General features: G+C 47.3%; 1 protein-coding gene across 1 annotated transcript in view; it reads right to left on the reverse strand.

Annotated features, from left to right (window-relative positions):
* Positions 1 to 19712, reverse strand: part of KCNH4 (potassium voltage-gated channel subfamily H member 4) — a 373359-nt gene that overhangs the window by 123065 nt on the left and 230582 nt on the right. The window contains exon 5 of the mRNA XM_069751801.1: positions 428 to 671. Coding sequence (XP_069607902.1) covers positions 428 to 671 — 244 coding nt within the window. The remainder of the gene's footprint in view (positions 1 to 427; positions 672 to 19712) is intronic.

Raw genomic sequence — 19712 nt, forward strand, 5'->3', positions numbered from 1 at the left:
GTGACCTGCCACATATGGCGACTGCGACAAAGAGTCGCCAATATTTCCAAATGTGTTGGATCCCCAGAGGTGTCCATATTCTTTAAACAGACTCTAGCACCCAGACTTCATTGATTTCCATGCACATTTACTGCCCATCCTCTGCAAAGTCCTAGTCTTTTATAGAAAAAAGTGTCCATCATCGCCGCTACCAAGACATCATGGTAAATTGGTCATTAACGCTATGATCTACAGATTTGTTCTATGCCCTATATAAGTGATCCTGGTATAATTAAATGGTATAAACCAAACCTTGCAACACTTCATAATAAGCTCCTTATTGCCCTCTTTTGTAAGTTTATGTTATATTCTGGCATGTGTGCCCGTACATACACATTTACCCGCTACTCAGGTGTCCCTGGATGCCTGTGTGGTCCCATACACTTACCTAAAATAAATAACATTTCCACCGCAATGTCGCTGACAATAGTGCTCCGGGCGGCAGACACACTGTCATCGTGGCCTGTGAAGCAGACATTGTAAGGGACGGTGACAGCCACGTAAAAGGTGGCTAGAAGGATAAGCCAGTCCCAGAGGGCTTTGAAGATGCTGTAATGAAGAAGGATGAAGCGAGGCTTCTGGACAGATGCTACTTTGTATTCGGGGAGTGAAGGCTTGTTATCTAAGAAGTTCTGGGAAAAGAAGAAAGAGAGAGAGTCATTGAATAGGTAAAATTCAAGTCACAACAGTGGTCGGATAATTGTCTGTGTCAATGTGGAAGTCTTCTCAGTTCATTATGAAATCAGTCCTTGAAAGCATTTATGAGTGGAAGTAGTAGGGGTTTAACACAAACTGACCAGCGGCACTCTACGGCAATAACCGACCATGTTGTCTGCTGATCGGTGGTTGTTTAAAAGCCTTAACAATGCTCACTGAATGATGTAATACACTCCTAAACACTGAAAAGGCAACACCAAGAAGTAAAAGCTGTGGAATTATGAAAATCACACGATGGATAGACATGTTGATAATATGCAAATAATAAAAAAAATGCAAACAACATTTTCAAAACATCTTGATTTAATCAGTGCAGAAATACACTCACACGCCTTGGCTGCTATCGGTGAGGTTAATGTTATGAGGAATGTTCTGCGACTCTAAATGCACTTGAGCAAAGAAATCATCAAGATCTGCTGCTGGCAGCTCCCTGTGTAATTGCAGACCAATGCCAATGACGTCCCTGTTGTACTTAATGGGAGACAAGTCTGGAGACCCTGCTGGCCATGATACTATGTTTAGACCACTCAGGCTGCTCACAGTAGCACGGGCAACATGCGGTCTGGTGTTGTCATGTTGTAAAATTACTTCTGGGACATGCACCTGGAATGAAGACTAGAGGGGTCCAGCTACTTACATTGTGGCACCCAATAATCTTGAGAGTTGGACTAATGTGACTTTCCCTTATCAATGCATCTTCAAAAATAAATGTCTGTTGTCGTGTATTTCTGCAGCTGGCCTTCATTCTCAATACTAGAGTTGAGCGACCTTGACCTTTTTAGAGTCGAGCCGGGTTTCGCGAAACCCGACTATCTCAAAAGTCGGGTCGAGTGAAATCGGCCGATTATGACGTAAAGTCGGGATCGACCGAAACACGAAACCCAATGCAAGTCAATGGGGCAGCATAGTCGGCAGTGAGTGGGGGCCAGGAAAACACCTAGAGTGCCCATTTTAATGTCAAAACCATCCATTCTTCTTAATGAAGCTTGTCAAGCGTAATTTACCTTATAATAATTGGAAGGCATTTGAAATTGGGGTTCATTTGGCTAAAGTTGTGGTGGGTAGGGCTGGTTCAAGTAATTAGTGGGCCCAGGAAATCTGGACCACGTCACGGCAGTGGAGCAGGGAGAGGTAAGTATTTCAACTTTGCAAGTGCTGTGAACCTGAGCAAGCAGGGGGGGGGCCCACTCGTTGGCATTGGCACTGGCACAGGGCCCCTCAAAGTACAGCGGTGTGTTTGCACGGCGGGGGCGCCTCCCACCGGCAGCAACACTTTTGCGTACTATGAGAGGCCCTGTGCCAGTGACGTCGCCAACTAGTATTCCTCCCCCCACCTGATGAAGGAACCTGCACTTTCATCTGCTCCTTCCTGTTTGTCCCCGTGTAAGGTGGTATGGTATGCGGGAAGGGGGACCTGACTTTCAGCAGGGTCACAATCTTGCAGTGTAGCGTGCACGGGAAATGTTGCGTTATGGGTCAATGTACCAGCAGACTCATCTATCACTGGCTGGGCAATGGGCAGGATGAGGAGGAAACACAGATATAGGCCCAAAGAATAAAGTGGGCTAAATGCAGTTCAAAATTGGTAACACAGGACTAATCAGGGGGCATTGCAGTGGAGGACAACTGGAATGAGAGGCTGACACAGAGAGTAGGCCCAAATCAGTAAGTAGTCGAAATGCAGTTCAAAATTGGCAACAGTAGTAAACAGACGGCACAGCTTTGTTCAGTGGAGGAGAACAGCAAGGAGTGGCAGACACCGATAGTAGGCCCCAACCCAACTAGTAGGCCAAATGCAGTCTAACATTAACAACTACTTAACGAGCGCCTGAAAACGGAATTTCAGGACAGGAAACCAGCAGAACAGCAAGGAGTGGCAGACACCGATAGTAGGCCCCAAACCAACTAGTACGCCAAATGCAGTTGTTCCGTTTAACCACAATTTAATGAGAGCCTGAAGATAGAAGTTCAGGAAAGGCAACCTGGAGAACACCTTGGAGTGGAACACACCATCTCTCTACACCCCATACCCAATTTGTAGGTCTAATGCAGCGTAGTTTCCAACAACTACTAAACGAGAGCATGATGATCGAAGCATTGGCGAGGAAACCTGGGGAACACCTTGGAGTGGAACACACCATCTCTCTACACCCCATACCCAATTTGTAGGCCTAATGCAGCGTAGTTTCCAACAACTACTAAACGAGAGCCGGAAGATCGAAGCTCAGGAAAGGCAACCTGGAGAACACCTTGGAGTGGAACACACCATCTCTCTACACCCCATACCCAATTTGTAGGCCTAATGCAGCGTAGTTTCCAACAACTACTAAACGAGAGCCGGAAGATCGAAGCTCAGGAAAGGCAACCTGGGGAACACCTTGGAGTGGAACACACCATCTCTCTACACCCCATACCCAATTTGTAGGCCCAATGCAGCGTAGTTTCCAACAACTACTAAACGAGAGCATGATGATCGAAGCATTGGCGAGGAAACCTGGGGAACACCTTGGAGTGGAACACACCATCTCTCTACACCCCATACCCAATTTGTAGGCCTAATGCAGCGTAGTTTCCAACAACTACTAAACGAGAGCATGATGATCGAAGCATTGGCGAGGAAACCTGGGGAACACCTTGGAGTGGAACACACCATCTCTCTACAGTGGAACACACCATCTCTCTACACCCCATACCCAATTTGTAGACCTAATGCAGCGTAGTTTCCAACAACTACTAAACGAGAGCATGATGATCGAAGCATTGGCGAGGAAACCTGGGGAACACCTTGGAGTGGAACACACCATCTCTCTACAGTGGAACACACCATCTCTCTACACCCCATACCCAATTTGTAGGCCTAATGCAGCGTAGTTTCCAACAACTACTAAACGAGAGCCGGAAGATCGAAGCTCAGGAAAGGCAACCTGGAGAACACCTTGGAGTGGAACACACCATCTCTCTACACCCCATACCCAATTTGTAGGCCTAATGCAGCGTAGTTTCCAACAACTACTAAACGAGAGCATGATGATCGAAGCATTGGCGAGGAAACCTGGGGAACACCTTGGAGTGGAACACACCATCTCTCTACAGTGGAACACACCATCTCTCTACACCCCATACCCAATTTGTAGGCCTAATGCAGCGTAGTTTCCAACAACTACTAAACGAGAGCCGGAAGATCGAAGCTCAGGAAAGGCAACCTGGAGAACACCTTGGAGTGGAACACACCATCTCTCTACACCCCATACCCAATTTGTAGGCCTAATGCAGCGTAGTTTCCAACAACTACTAAACGAGAGCCGGAAGATCGAAGCTCAGGAAAGGCAACCTGGGGAACACCTTGGAGTGTAACAAACCCTCTCTCTACACCACGGAAGGGCTGATTCTTAGGAAGGAAGGCTGTCGGAAAGAAGCAGGGCGCGTCCGAGGGTGATTATATTCTTATTAGGTATATACTCACCCTCGGACGCGCCCTGCTTCTTTATTTGTAATGAATGTTTATTTGCAATGTGGTTTTGACTTACTCTATTTTTTTGGTAAATAATGATTTTATTATTTTCATTGTTTTGCATCTTCTTGGCAATAATATAAAGAAGACGCGACAGGACAACACTCGGTGGATGCCATATCTGTGTTTAAAATTGAAAAAACCTTTCAGTTAACTACTTGCAGGAGAAAGTTATTGTAGCTGGTGGCCATTTTTAGTACTGTACCAGATTTTTGTTGTATGTGTTTGTTTTTAATGTTAAAATGTCTGCATTTGATATCTCTCCAGTATTTTCTTTTTTATAAGCAAAATACTTATTTTTATATTTTCTGATGTTGGTTCCAGGGGTACACGGGCAGCAGTGGTGTGGTCAGTGGAGGCCTAGTGGAAGGAGTGACCGCAGACAGGCATCGAAGGCCTAAAATAATAACACATGGCTGTAGGCAATTTTAAATTGGTTCCAGGGGTACACGGGCAGCAGTGGTGTGGTCAGTGGAGGCCTAGTGGAAGGAGTGACCGCAGACAGGCATCGAAGGCCTAAAATAATAACACATGGCTGTAGGCAATTTTAAATTGGTTCCAGGGGTACACGGGCAGCAGTGGTGTGGTCAGTGGAGGCCTAGTGGAAGGAGTGACCGCAGACAGGCATCGAAGGCCTAAAATAATAACACATGGCTGTAGGCAATTTTAAATTGGTTCCAGGGGTACACGGGCAGCAGTGGTGTGGTCAGTGGAGGCCTAGTGGAAGGAGTGACCGCAGACAGGCATCGAAGGCCTAAAATAATAACACATGGCTGTAGGCAATTTTAAATTGGTTACAGGAGTACACGGGTAGCAGTGGTGTGGTCAGTGGAGGCCTAGTGGAAGGAGTGACCGCAGACAGGCATCGAAGGCCTAAAATAATAACACATGGCTGTAGGCAATTTTAAATTGGTTACAGGGGTACACGGGCAGCAGTGGTGTGGTCAGTGGAGGCCTAGTGGAAGGAGTGACCGCAGACAGGCATCGAAGGCCTAAAATAATAACACATGGCTGTAGGCAATTTTAAATTGGTTCCAGGGGTACACGGGCAGCAGTGGTGTGGTCAGTGGAGGCCTAGTGGAAGGAGTGACCGCAGACAGGCATCGAAGGCCTAAAATAATAACACATGGCTGTAGGCAATTTTAAATTGGTTCCAGGGGTACACGGGCAGCAGTGGTGTGGTCAGTGGAGGCCTAGTGGAAGGAGTGACCGCAGACAGGCATCGAAGGCCTAAAATAATAACACATGGCTGTAGGCAATTTTAAATTGGTTCCAGGGGTACACGGGCAGCAGTGGTGTGGTCAGTGGAGGCCTAGTGGAAGGAGTGACCGCAGACAGGCATCGAAGGCCTAAAATAATAACACATGGCTGTAGGCAATTTTAAATTGGTTCCAGGGGTACACGGGCAGCAGTGGTGTGGTCAGTGGAGGCCTAGTGGAAGGAGTGACCACAGACAGGCATCGAAGGCCTAACATAACAAAAATGTCAATACAATGGTATTGTCAGTGGCAGGCATTGAAGGATGTCAGCGCATAGACTAAACATTGGTGGAGCTGTGAGATAATTTTGCAAGTGGTAGAGCACTGTTTGAGCTGGGGGGGGAACTGTCTTGTGGCCGGCGGTACAGGCCCAGGGCCCCTCATATTACAACGGTGTGTCTGACGTTGGGTGCGCACCACCACCGCCAGAGACACTTTATTGTACTAGGAGGGACCCAGTGGCAGTGCCGTCGACCAAAAGCGGGCACACCCACCTCTTCAGACAAACTGCACTCTCACGGGTGCTGTCGCCAAGTGTCGATACCACGGCCCCGTGTGGGGAGTTTGGCCATTTAGTGAGGTGTAAACATGTCGTATGCTGGACAATCAGGTGCAGAAAATTACGAGATTGGAAAAGGCATTCAGAATAGTCCACAGGCAAGACCTTTTCATAGGAAAGCTAGGTGTCAGCCGGGCAAGGTGGGGCAAAAGATTTCGAAATCCAGTTGTGGTTCATTTTAATGAAGGTTAGATCATCTACATTTTGGGTAGCCAGACGAGTCCTTTTTTCTGTTAGTATTGAACCTGCAGCACTGAATACTCTTTCTGATAGGACACTAGCTGCCGGGCAAGCAAGCTCCTGCAATGCATATTCTGCCAATTCTGGCCAGGTGTCTAATTTTGATGACCAGTAATCAAATGGGAATGACGGTTGAGGGAGAACATCGATAAGGGATGAAAAATAGTTTGTAACCATACTGGACAAATGTTGTCTCCTGTCACTTTGAATTGATGCTGCAGTACCTGTCCTGTCTGCGGTCATAGCAAAATCACTCCACAACCTGGTCAGAAAACCCCTCTGGCCAACGCCACTTCTGATTTCTGCCCCTCTAACTCCTCTGGTCTGCTGGCCCCTGCAGCTCGTGTGAGAACGATCACGGGCGCTGTGTGCAGGGAATGCCAGAAGCAAACGGTCAACAAGAGTTGATTGTTTGGTTGCTAATATTAGTTCCAAGTTCTCATGTGGCATTATATTTTGCAATTTGCCTTTATAGCGAGGATCAAGGAGGCAGGCCAACCAGTAATCGTCATCATTCATCATTTTAGTTATGCGTGTGTCCCTTTTGAGGATACGTAAGGCATAATCCGCCATGTGGGCCAAAGTTCCAGTTCTCAAATCTGCGGTTGTGCTTGGTTGAGGGGCAGTTTCAGGCAAATCCACGTCACTTGTGTCCCTCCAAAAACCAGAACCCGGCCTTGCCGCGCCACCAATTTCCAGTGGCCCCGGAAAAGCTTCCTCATTAAAAATATAATCATCCCCATCATCCTCCTCGTCCTCCTCCTCCTCTTCGCCCGCTAACTCGTCCTGTACACTGCCCTGGCCAGACAATGGCTGACTGTCATCAAGGCTTTCCTCTTCCTCAGCTGCAGACGCCTGATCCTTTATGTGCGTCAAACTTTGCATCAGCAGACGCATTAGGGGGATGCTCATGCTTATTATGGCGTTGTCTGCACTAACCAGCCGTGTGCATTCCTCAAAACACTGAAGGACTTGACACATGTCTTGAATCTTCGACCACTGCACACCTGACAACTCCATGTCTGCCATCCTACTGCCTGCCCGTGTATGTGTATCCTCCCACAAAAACATAACAGCCCGCCTCTGTTCGCACAGTCTCTGAAGCATGTGCAGTGTTGAGTTCCACCTTGTTGCAACGTCTATGATTAGGCGATGCTGGGGAAGGTTCAAAGAACGCTGATAGGTCTGCATACGGCTGGAGTGTACGGGCGAACGGCGGATATGTGAGCAAAGTCCACGCACTTTGAGGAGCAGGTCGGATAACCCCGGATAACTTTTCAGGAAGCACTGCACCACCAGGTTTAAGGTGTGAGCCAGGCAAGGAATGTGTTTCAGTTGGGAAAGGGAGATGGCAGCCATGAAATTCCTTCCGTTATCACTCACTACCTTGCCTGCCTCAAGATCTACAGTGCCCAGCCACGACTGCGTTTCTTTCTGCAAGAACTCGGACAGAACTTCCGCGGTGTGTCTGTTGTCGCCCAAACACTTCATAGCCAATACAGCCTGCTGACGTTTGCCAGTAGCTGCCCCATAATGGTAGACCTGGTGTGCAACAGTGGCAGCTGCGGATGGAGTGGTTGTGCGACTGCGGTCTGTGGACGAGCTCTCGCTTCTGCAGGAGGACGAAGAGGAGGAGGAGGGGGTGCGAACGGCTACAGCCAATTGTTTCCTAGACCGTGGGCTAGGCAGAACTGTCCCAAACTTGCTGTCCCCTGTGGACCCTGCATCCACCACATTTACCCAGTGTGCCGTGATGGACACGTAACGTCCCTGGCCATGCCTACTGGTCCATGCATCTGTTGTCAGGTGCACCTTTGTGCTCACAGATTGCCTGAGTGCATGGACGATGCGCTCTTTAACATGCTGGTGGAGGGCTGGGATGGCTTTTCTGGAAAAAAAGTGTCGACTGGGTAGCTCGTAGCGTGGTACAGCGTAGTCCATCAGGGCTTTGAAAGCTTCGCTTTCAACTAACCGGTAGGGCATCATCTCTAACGAGATTAGTCTAGCTATGTGTGCGTTCAAATCCTGTGTACGCGGATGCGAGGCTAAGTACTTCCTTTTTCTAACCATAGTCTCATGTAGGGTGAGCTGGACTGGAGAGCTGGAGATCGTGGAACTAGCGGGGGTGCCGGTGGACATGGCAGACTGAGAGACGGTGGGAGATGGTATTGTTGCCGCCGGTGCCCTAGATGCAGTGTTTCCTACTACGAAACTGGTGATTCCCTGACCCTGACTGCTTTGGCCTGGCAAAGAAACCTGCACAGATACTGCAGGTGGTGCGGAAAATGGTGGCCCTACACTGCCGGAAGGGATGTTGCGTTGCTGACTAGCTTCATTGGCCGAGGGTGCTACAACCTTAAGGGACGTTTGGTAGTTAGTCCAGGCTTGCAAATGCATGGTGGTTAAATGTCTATGCATGCAACTTGTATTGAGACTTTTCAGATTCTGTCCTCTGCTTAAGGTAGTTGAACATTTTTGACAGATGACTTTGCGCTGATCAATTGGATGTTGTTTAAAAAAATGCCAGACTGCACTCTTTCTAGCATCGGATACCTTTTCAGGCATTGCAGACTGAGCTTTAACCGGATGGCCACGCTGTCCTCCAACAGGTTTTGGCTTTGCCACGCGTTTTGGGCAAGATACGGGCCCGGCAGATGGAACCTGTTGCGATGTTGATGCCTGCTGCGGCCCCTCCTCCTCCGCTTCAGAACTGCTGCCGCCTGCACCCTGTTCCCCCAATGGCTGCCAATCGGGGTCAAGAACTGGGTCATCTATTACCTCTTCTTGTAGCTCGTGTGCAACTTCGTCTGTGTCACCGTGTCGGTCGGTGGTATAGCGTTCGTGATGGGGCAACATAGTCTCATCAGGGTCTGATTCTTGATCATTACCCTGCGAGGGCAATGTTGAGGTCTGAGTCAAAGGACCAGCATAGTAGTCTGGCTGTGGCTGTGCATCAGTGCACTCCATGTCAGATTCAACTTGTAATGGGCATGGACTGTTAACTGCTTCACTTTCTAAGCCAGGGACGGTATGTGTAAAGAGCTCCATGGAGTAACCCGTTGTGTCGCCTGCTGCATTCTTCTCTGTTGTTGTTTTTGCTGAAGAGGACAAGGAAGCGACTTGTCCCTGACCGTGAACATCCACTAACGACGCGCTGCTTTGACATTTACCAGTTTCACGAGAGGAGGCAAAAGAGCTAGAGGCTGAATCAGAAAGATAAGCCAAAACTTGCTCTTGCTGCTCCGGCTTTAAAAGCGGTTTTCCTACTCCCAGAAAAGGGAGCGTTCGAGGCCTTGTGTAGCCTGACGACGAACCTGGCTCCACAGCTCCAGACTTAGGTGCAATATTTTTTTTCCCACGACCAGCTGATGCTCCACCACTACCACTACCCTCATTACCAGCTGACAATGAACGCCCCCGGCCACGACCTCTTCCACCATACTTCCTCATTGTTTTAAAAACGTAAACAAACTAACGGTATTTGTTGCTGTCACACAAATTACACGGTGAGCTATAACTTCAGTATGATTTAGCTACCCCTTTACAGGTGAGTGAGACCACAACGAAAATCAGGCACAATGTTACACACTCTGTTGTTCGTGGCAACAAATGAGAGAGATGCCACACACGCAGGACTGTCACTGAAGCACAAATGTAAATATTAATCTCCCACTGATTTGATTTTTTTTTTTTTCAGGGAGACTTTAGGAAAAAAAAAATAATAGAATAAAATGATTTTTTCAGGAAGAATTTAGAAACCAAATAAAATAAAATGATTTTTTCAGGGAGAATTTAGAAAACAAATAAAACAAAAAAATGCTTTCTATGGCCCACTGAGTGAGAGATGACGCACACAGAAGTCAGGAGTGGCACACAAGCCCAGAGGCCAATATTTATCTCCCACTGATTGATGTAGTGATTTTTTCAGGTAGATTTTGGAACCCAAATCAAGCTAAAAAAATAATAGGCTTTCTATGGCCCACAATTGGAGAGAGAGAGAGAGATGGCACACCCAGGAGTCAAGACTGGCACACAAGCAGAAAGGGCAATATTAATCTCCCACTGATTTTTTTTTTTTTTTCAGGGAGACTTTAGGAAAAAAAAATAATAGAATAAAATGATTTTTTCAGGAAGAATTTAGAAACCAAATAAAATAAAATGATTTTTTCAGGGAGAATTTAGAAAACAAATAAAACAAAAAAAGGCTTTCTATGGCCCACTGAGTGAGAGATGACGCACACAGGAGTCAGGAGTGGCACACAAGCCCAGAGGCCAATATTTATCTCCCATTGATTGATGTAGTGATTTTTTCAGGTAGATTTTGTAACCCAAATCAAGCTAAAAAAATAATAGGCTTTCTATGGCCCACAATTGGAGAGAGAGAGAGAGATGGCACACCCAGGAGTCAAGACTGGCACACAAGCAGAAAGGGCAATATTAATCTCCCACTGATTTTTTTTTTTTTTTTTTCAGGGAGACTTTAGGAAAAAAAAATAATAGAATAAAATGATTTTTTCAGGAAGAATTTAGAAACCAAATAAAATAAAATGATTTTTTCAGGGAGAATTTAGAAAACAAATAAAACAAAAAAAGGCTTTCTATGGCCCACTGAGTGAGAGATGACGCACACAGGAGTCAGGAGTGGCACACAAGCCCAGAGGCCAATATTTATCTCCCACTTTTTTTTTTTTGTTCCAGGGAAAATTTATAAACCCAATAAAAAAAATAATAAATAGGCTTTCTATGGCCCACTATCTGAGAGACAGAGAGAGATGGCACGCTTAGGACTGGCACACAAGCCCAAAGGCCAATATTAATCTCCCTTTTTTTTTTAAGGGAGAATTTATAAAACCAAAAAAAAATAAATAAATAGGCTTTCTATGGCCCACTATTTGTGAGAGAGATGGCACGCTCAGGACTGGCACACAAGCCCAGAGGCCAATATTAATTTCCCACTTTTTTTTTTTTTTTCCAGGGAAAATTTATAAACCCAATAAAAAAAAAAATAAATAAATAGGCTTTCTATGGCCCACTATCTGAGAGAGAGAGATGGCACGCTTAGGACTGGCACACAAGCCCAAAGGCCAATATTAATCTCCCACTGATTGATTTATTGATTTTTTCAGGTAGAATTTAGAACCCAAATAAAGCAAAAAAAAAAAATGGGCTTTCTATGCCCACTGAGTGAGTGATGATGCACACAGGAGTCAGGAGTGGCACACAAGCCCTGAGGCCAATATTTTTCTCCCACTGATGTAGTGATTTTTTCAGGTACATTTTAGAACCCAAATCAAGCAAAAAAATAAATAGGCTTTCTATGGCCCACTATTTGTGAGAGAGATGGCACGCTCAGGACGGGCACACAAGCCCAGAGGCCAATATTAATCTCCCACTTTTTTTTTTGGTTCCAGGGAAAATTTATAAACCCAATAAAATAAAAAATAAATAGGCTTTCTATAGCCCACTATCTGAGAGAGAGAGATGGCACGCTTAGGACTGGCACACAAGCCCAAAGGCCAATATTAATCTCCCTTTTTTTTTAAGGGAGAATTTATAAAACCAAAAAAAAATAAATAAATAGGCTTTCTATGGCCCACTATTTGTGAGAGAGATGGCACGCTCAGGACTGGCACACAAGCCCAGAGGCCAATATTAATCTCCCACTTTTTTTTTTTTTTTCCAGGGAAAATTTATAAACCCAATAAAAAAAAAAATAAATAAATAGGCTTTCTATGGCCCACTATCTGAGAGAGAGAGATGGCACGCTTAGGACTGGCACACAAGCCCAAAGGCCAATATTAATCTCCCACTGATTGATTTATTGATTTTTTCAGGTAGAATTTAGAACCCAAATAAAGCAAAAAAAAAAAATGGGCTTTCTATGCCCACTGAGTGAGTGATGATGCACACAGGAGTCAGGAGTGGCACACAAGCCCTGAGGCCAATATTTTTCTCCCACTGATTGATGTAGTGATTTTTTCAGGTACATTTTAGAACCCAAATCAAGCAAAAAAATAAATAGGCTTTCTATGGCCCACTATTTGTGAGAGAGATGGCACGCTCAGGACTGGCACACAAGCCCAGAGGCCAATATTAATATCCCACTTTTTTTTTTTTGGTTCCAGGGAAAATTTATAAACCCAATAAAATAAAAAATAAATAGGCTTTCTATGGCCCACTATCTGAGAGAGAGAGATGGCACGCTTAGGACTGGCACACAAGCCCAAAGGCCAATATTAATCTCCCACTGATTGATTTATTGATTTTTTCAGGTAGAATTTAGAACCCAAATAAAGCAAAAAAAAAAAAAAAAAGGGCTTTCTATGGCCCACTGAGTGAGTGATGATGCACACAGGAGTCAGGAGTGGCACACAAGCCCTGAGGCCAATATTTTTCTCCCACTGATTGATGTAGTGATTTTTTCAGGTAGATTTTAGAACCAAAATCAAGCAAAAAAATAAATAGGCTTTCTATGGCCCACTGACTGAGAGATGGCACACACAGGAGTCAAGAGTGGCACACAAGCCCTGAGGCCAATATTTTTCTCCCACTGATTGATGTAGTGATTTTTTCAGGTAGATTTTATAACCCAAATCAAGCAAAAAAATAAATAGGCTTTCTATGGCCCACTGAGTGAGAGATGACACAGACAGGGATGGCACTCTAGCAGAAATGTCAATCTTAATCTCCCACAAAAAAAAAACAAAAAACAGGGACTGTCCTACAATTACTATCTCCCTGCAGTAATCTCAGCCAGGTATGGCAGGCAGCAATAAGGAGTGGACTGATGCACAAATTAAATAAAAAGTGTGTACAAACAAAAAAGATAGCTGTGCAGAAAGGAAGGAACAAGAGGATTTGTGCTTTGAAAAAAGCAGTTGGTTTGCACAGCGGCGTACACACAGCAATGCAGCTATCAGGGAGCCTTCTAGGGCAGCCCAATGAGCTACAGCGCTGAGGGGAAAAAAAAAAAAAAAAAAATTTAGCTTCCACTGTCCCTGCACACCGAAGGTGGTGTTGGGCAGTGGAAATCGCTACAGCACAAGCGGTTTGGTGGTTAATGGACCCTGCCTAACGCTATCCCTGCTTCTGACGAAGCGGCAGCAACCTCTCCCTAAGCTCAGATCAGCAGCAGTAACATGGCGGTCGGCGGGAACTCCCCTTTATAGCCTCTGTGACGCCGCAGACAGCAAGCCAATCACTGCAATGCCCTTCTCTAAGATGGTGGGGACCAGGACCTATGTCATCACGCTGCCCACACTCTGCGTTTACCTTCATTGGCTGAGAAATGGCGCTTTTCGCGTCATTGAAACGCGACTTTGGCGCGAAAGTCGCGTACCGCATGGCCGACCCCGCACAGGGTCGGATCGGGTTTCATGAAACCCGACTTTGCCAAAAGTCGGCGACTTTTGAAAATGAACGACCCGTTTCGCTCATCCCTACTCAATACTGAATAAATCGAGCTGTTTTGAAAATGTTATTACCATTTTTTCACCATTTGCATATCATGTCTATCCATCCTATGATTTCCATAATTCCACAAGTTTTTTTTGGGATGTTACATTTTCATTGTTGAGAACTGTAAATCATTCACTGCTCATACACTATCATTTTTCAATGTGCTGCCGAGAACAATGATATTTTGTGCACCAGATGAAAAAGCATTTTGCTAGTTCGTGTGGGTGATTGTCAGCTTGTTTAGACTGCACGATTATCATTAAACGAGTATTCTTAGTAGTAGTAGCATAATAATTGCATTGTGTTATGTTGATGCATTTTCAGTTGCTGCTTTGATTATAATTGTACTGTGAAAATTAATGCTAGCTGCAGGAGTTTTGGGCAGGATTAGCAATTAGTGGGAAGCTCATGGAGGGGCTTGAGCAATATAAGGGCCTGCTGAGGCCAAGAACACAAGACGTGCCGGTAGTTACAGCACAGTGAGCATCAACTATGCAGAAAGAACATTCTACTGGAGAGGAGTACAGCTTAGTGGGAAGCTGGGAAAGGCCTAAGCGCACAGCGGAGGCCCCAGATCCCGCCCCGCAATGTGTTATGATGTATTCACACTGCGGGGCTAGGAATCTGGCGCTGTGCGCATGCGCGATCTACCTACTTCACTTGATGTAAGTTCCAGGGTAGCACACGTGGCACATGCCCGAGAAGTAATTGCAGAGCGCAGGAGCCGGTGATGGCACAAGACAGAGAGGTGGCGGCACCCGGTGGGATGATGGACGGCTGCGAGGCGCTAGAGGGAGAAATCATACCGCCCTGACTCATTAGGCCATGTTCACACTTTGCGGTTTTTACCGCGGAACTGCAGCGATTTTGCCGCTGCGGGTCCGCTTCAGTTTCCATTGCGTTCACAGTAACATGTAAACCCTATGGAAACCGCAAGCCGCTGTGCACATGCTGCGGGAAAAACCGCGCGGGAACGCAGCGGTTTACAACCCGCAGCATGTCACTTCTTTGTGCAGAATCGCAGCGGTTCTGCACCCATAGGAATGCATTGATCCGCTTACTTCCCGCATGGGGCTGTGCCCACCATGCGGGAAGTAAGCGGATAATGTGCGGTTGGTACCCGGGGTGGAGGAGAGGAGACTCTTCTCCAGGCCCTGGGAACCATATTTGTGTAAAAAAAAAAAGAATTAAAATAAAAAATGATATACTCACCTCCCAGCGCATATGCAGCATCAATAGTAAAACAAGTGCAGGATTAAACCCGCAGCGGAACCCGCAAGACAAAACGTGATAAATCTGCAGGGATAACCGCAGCGGGTTTGCCCTGCAGATTTATCAAATCCGCTGCGGGAAAATCCGTGGGAGAACCCGCAGCCCCCTTCCTACGTGTGCACATAGCCTTAGAGGTATGGCACCAAATTTATAAAAGTGATTATTTCAGCATTACTAGGAATACTAAACATAAGAGCCACCTTCACAGATTGCAGCATTAGTGCTGCTGAAGGAGGCTCTTTTACCTTAATAGGCCCGGGGGGGGAGGGGGGGTGACAGGTTCCCTTTAAATACTTTTTGTTAACTATAATAGCCTCTCCGCCTTCTTTAGTCGTCCCCTCCTCCATACTACATCAAAGGCTGCTGCCAGCAGCATCCAAGGGAGAAGTATAGGTAGTATGATGGTGGACTTCGTCACTACATCACGTGTTTCACTGGTGTTTAGCGGTTCCAAATCACAGTCGGACAGATATAACCAGGGGCTGGCTGGGCCAGGTGACAGGAATGCATATGCCCCCCGGGCCGGTGCCTAAGCAACTGCACAGGGCCGCTGGAGGACCGGCAGTGATTTTAATACATATAGCGCACCTGTAGTGCGTGGTCGCGTCATCCCGCCAGCCGGCCCGGCCTGCAGGCTGCAGTAGTATGTGATGAGCAGGCCCAGACTAGCAATAGGCTGAAGGTAAACTGGGCCACCGCGGCCCCTTTAACTGTTTCAGGCACAGCTGGGGAGCCACAGAGAGTAGCTGTAGCCGCTGCGGTGTTTCCGGTGGGAAGCTTCCGTCTCTGTTCCTGCAGCCTCTTTTTGAGAAGTATGACAGCTCCACTCCTCAGCGGCTCAAGCTGCTGGATGCCTTCTGCAGTATATTCTGCTAATGGGAGCCAAGCAGTTCTTGCATTGCTTGCGGGTGGGCACCTTCCCATGATTCAACTCCTTCCAGTCTGCTTCACCTCATGCGTGGGCTTGTTTATCCTGGGTGGTAAGAGGGTGTATTATGCCAGATTGCCAGCTATCATAGACATTTCTAGAGATCTCCCCATTACAGGTTCAGTAATGCTGTCACTCAGGCTGTAGGGAAAGGCTTCCTCACACCTGGAGTTCTCAATATTCCACTGGGGTCGGAGATTTGTGCAAAGTTAGGAGATGTCTGGATTCTGTCTTGTGGCTGCAGTTGATTTATGGCAGCTGCTTGAACTTTCTCTGTGAGATTTCAAACAGCTGCCATAAATCCCATTATACCACAGGCAGAGCTACCGACCGCAGAGCAGAATCCTGCACTGGACTGAGAACTGTGACTCGGGCAGCAGAACACCACTGATATGTGTGTGTGTCTACTGTATGTGTATATATATATATATATATATATATATATACATACACACACACTGTATGACTGTGCATGTGTGGCACCCCAGGAGTCCGGTTGCCACAGTGGCATTGCCTCCCTCACAGGGGGTGATGTCATGCCTGGAAGCAAAGAGGGGTCCCCTTACCAGGTAATACCAACGTCCGACACCTTCCTGACTCAAGACCAGAAGGGGGAGCTCTAACACTCAGTTTCAGGGGAGCTTCCCTATAAGTTCTGGCCTGGAGGTGGAGTTAGTGAGTCTAGTGAACAGTCTGAGAGTGAGAGGAAGGAGGCAAGTCGAGGAGAACCTGTGGAGTGGATCTGTGACCAAGCTCACCCCAGAAGAGAGTGCTGACAAAGAGGACGACAAAGTCCTTGGCTGTGTGGGTGCTGTATGCCCCAACAGCTGAATCTGGAGGGCAGGGAACTGCAAGCTCCCTGGCCACACTGAACACCTGGAGGCACCACAGCAGACCAAGAGCTGGGGCTGCCAGTGAAAAGGCAGTGCCCATGATAGGCTCACGCTGTCTGCCATACAGGTTAGAAGCAACATGCAGGAGAGGAACTTGAGCAGAGCTTAAAGCAGCAAGGACCTAAGAGAATAGCGCAGAAGGAAGGCCTCCAAACCCACCTGGCTAGGTGGATCCTAAGTTGCTTCCAGGCTGCCCGGACCCCATCATCACCTGTTACCCATGCCCTGGACTGCACCTGCAACTACCAAGTAAAGGTAAACTGTAATCCTTGTGTCCTCCAGTCCTTTCCCGCTCCATCAGTCCTGCACCCCATCATCTATGATCACTTACCAACTATATCGGTAGCCCTGGGGCCCCGCTCCACCTGTGGGGAGCAGAACCATCCCAGCTGCGTCACCATGGGCCCCAGTGGTCCCCTTAAGCAGTGTCGGCCATCTATTACCGTACACCAAAGGTGGCGTCACGAACTACCTCCCTATAGACTTTATTTCCCCTTCATTTCATTAATTTTATTGGATGCCCAGGGCCATGGACCGGGTCACTGCTGCCGTGCCAACCCCCTGAAGAACTGTTGGACCCGGCCTGAGTACCCCAGGGTCCTAGTGGGTGCTCCACGTGTACATATGGATATGTGTGTGTGGTACTGTTCAGACACTGTGTGTTGGTTTTGCTGAGGCATATTATCGTGGTATTAGTAAAGCATTGTTCATTAGTCTTAGTGAGGCAGTGTACTGTTCTGTTGAGAAACTGTTTGGTGGACAAGGTGTTATGGAGGGACCGTATGCTGCTGTTATGGAGGGACCGTATGGTGCTGTTATGGAGGGACCATATGGTGCTGTTATGGAGGGACCGTATGGTGGTGTTTTGAAGGGACTTTATGGTGGTGTTTTGGATGGACTTTATGGTGATGTTATGGAGAGACTCTATGGTGATGTTAAGGAGGTACTCTATGGTGGAGTTATGGAGGTACTGTATGGGCAGCAGACGGTTGGAATTGTGAGCAGTTATCCCCACATAGGAGTTGAAGATTACATGGCCTGACAAGGGGAGAGGTGGGAAGAGAGTATTGGGCAAAGTGTTTTACTGCTAGGGCAGATTCAAGGACTGTGGTGTGTGTGAAATTATGCAGTGGGTCTGTATGTGTGTGTCATTATACAGTGGGGCTGTGCGTCTGTGTGTCATTATACAGTGGGGCTGTGTGTGTCATTATACAGTGGGGCTGTGTGTGTCATTATACAGTGGGGCTGTGCGTCTGTGTGTCATTATGCAGTGGGGCTGTGTGTGTCATTATACAGTGGGGCTGTGCGTCTGTGTGTCATTATACAGTGAGGCTGTGTGTGTCGTTATACAGTGGGGTTGTGTGTGTCATTATACAGTGGGGTTGTGCGTGTGTGTCAAACAGTGGGGCTGTGCGTCTGTGTGTCATTATACAGTGGGGCTGTGTGTGTCATTATACAGTGGGGCTGTGTGTGTCATTATACAGTGGGGCTGTGCGTCTGTGTGTCATTATAGAGTGGGGCTGTGTGTGTCGTTATACAGTGGGGTTGTGTGTGTCATTATACAGTGGGGTTGTGCGTGTGTGTCATTATACAGTGGGGTTGTGTGTGTCATTATACAGTGGGGCTGTGCGTGTGTGTCTGTCATTATACAGTGGGGCTGTGCGTGTGCGCCTGTCATTATACAGTGGGGCTGTGCGTGTGTGCCGGTCATTATACAGTCGGTCTGTGCGTGTGTGCCTGTCATTGGTGCATTCACTCTGTCATTCTATGTGAGTGCAGACTTGTGCTTCTCACATTGCTGGCAGTGCTGTGGTTATTCGGCGGGTGTGTAGCTGTAAGTTTGTGATTTGCATACATGCGGTCACATGCTGACTAGACTTGCATGGCCTAATGCAACTGTATTGAGCAAGGCCAGAAACAGTCTAGTCGGAATGTGGCTGGGAATATATATATCGCATGCTTGTGGTCACATGTGAGAATCTTCACAGTGCGCACGATGTGAGGATTCACACATAGTGACTGTAGACATGTAGCTTAAGATCCGACTACCCCTTTAAGGATGGACCTCTACTGTGTGCTTGCCCTCCAGACTAAGGCCATGTTCACACAGTGCGTTTTTTTCTGCGGAACCGCAGCGTTTTTGCCGCTGCGGTTCCGCAGCTGTTTTCCATGCAGGGTACAGTACAATGTACCCTATGGAAAACAGGAACCACTGTGCACACGATCCTGAAATTCAGAAAAAAAGCCGCGCTGAATAGCTGCGGGAAAAAAGAAGTACCATGTCACTTCTTTTTTCGGAGCCGCAGCGGTTCTGCACCCATAGACCTCCATTGTGAGGTCAAACCCGCAGTAAAACCCGCAGATCAAAAATATATCTGCGGGTTTTATTGCGGTTTGTGGTGCCGAACCGCTGCAGCAGGAAGTGCGGGGAAGCGGGCGGAAGTGCGTGGGCGGAGTGTGGCTGCCCCGATCCCACCCCCCATGCTCCGATGCCCCTCCCCCGTATTCCGATGCCCCCCCCCGTGCTCCGATGCCCCCCCGTGTCCTAATCTCCCCCCCTTATACTTACCCGGCCTCCCGGTGTCCGTCCGGCCGTCTTCTCCCTGGGCGCCGCCATCTTGCAAAATGGCGGGCGCATGCGCAGTGCGCCCGCCAAATCTGCATGCCGGCAGATTCGTTCCAAAGTGCATTTTGATCACTGAGATATAATCTCAGTGATCAAAATAAAAAAAATAGTAAATGACACCCCCCCCTTTGTCACCCCCATAGGTAGGGACAATAAAAAATTAAGAATTTTTTTTTTTCCACTAAGGTTAGAATAGGGTTAGGGTTAGGG

This window comes from Ranitomeya imitator, chromosome 2 (genome assembly GCF_032444005.1).
Source record: "Ranitomeya imitator isolate aRanImi1 chromosome 2, aRanImi1.pri, whole genome shotgun sequence".
Taxonomy (NCBI): domain Eukaryota; kingdom Metazoa; phylum Chordata; class Amphibia; order Anura; family Dendrobatidae; genus Ranitomeya; species Ranitomeya imitator.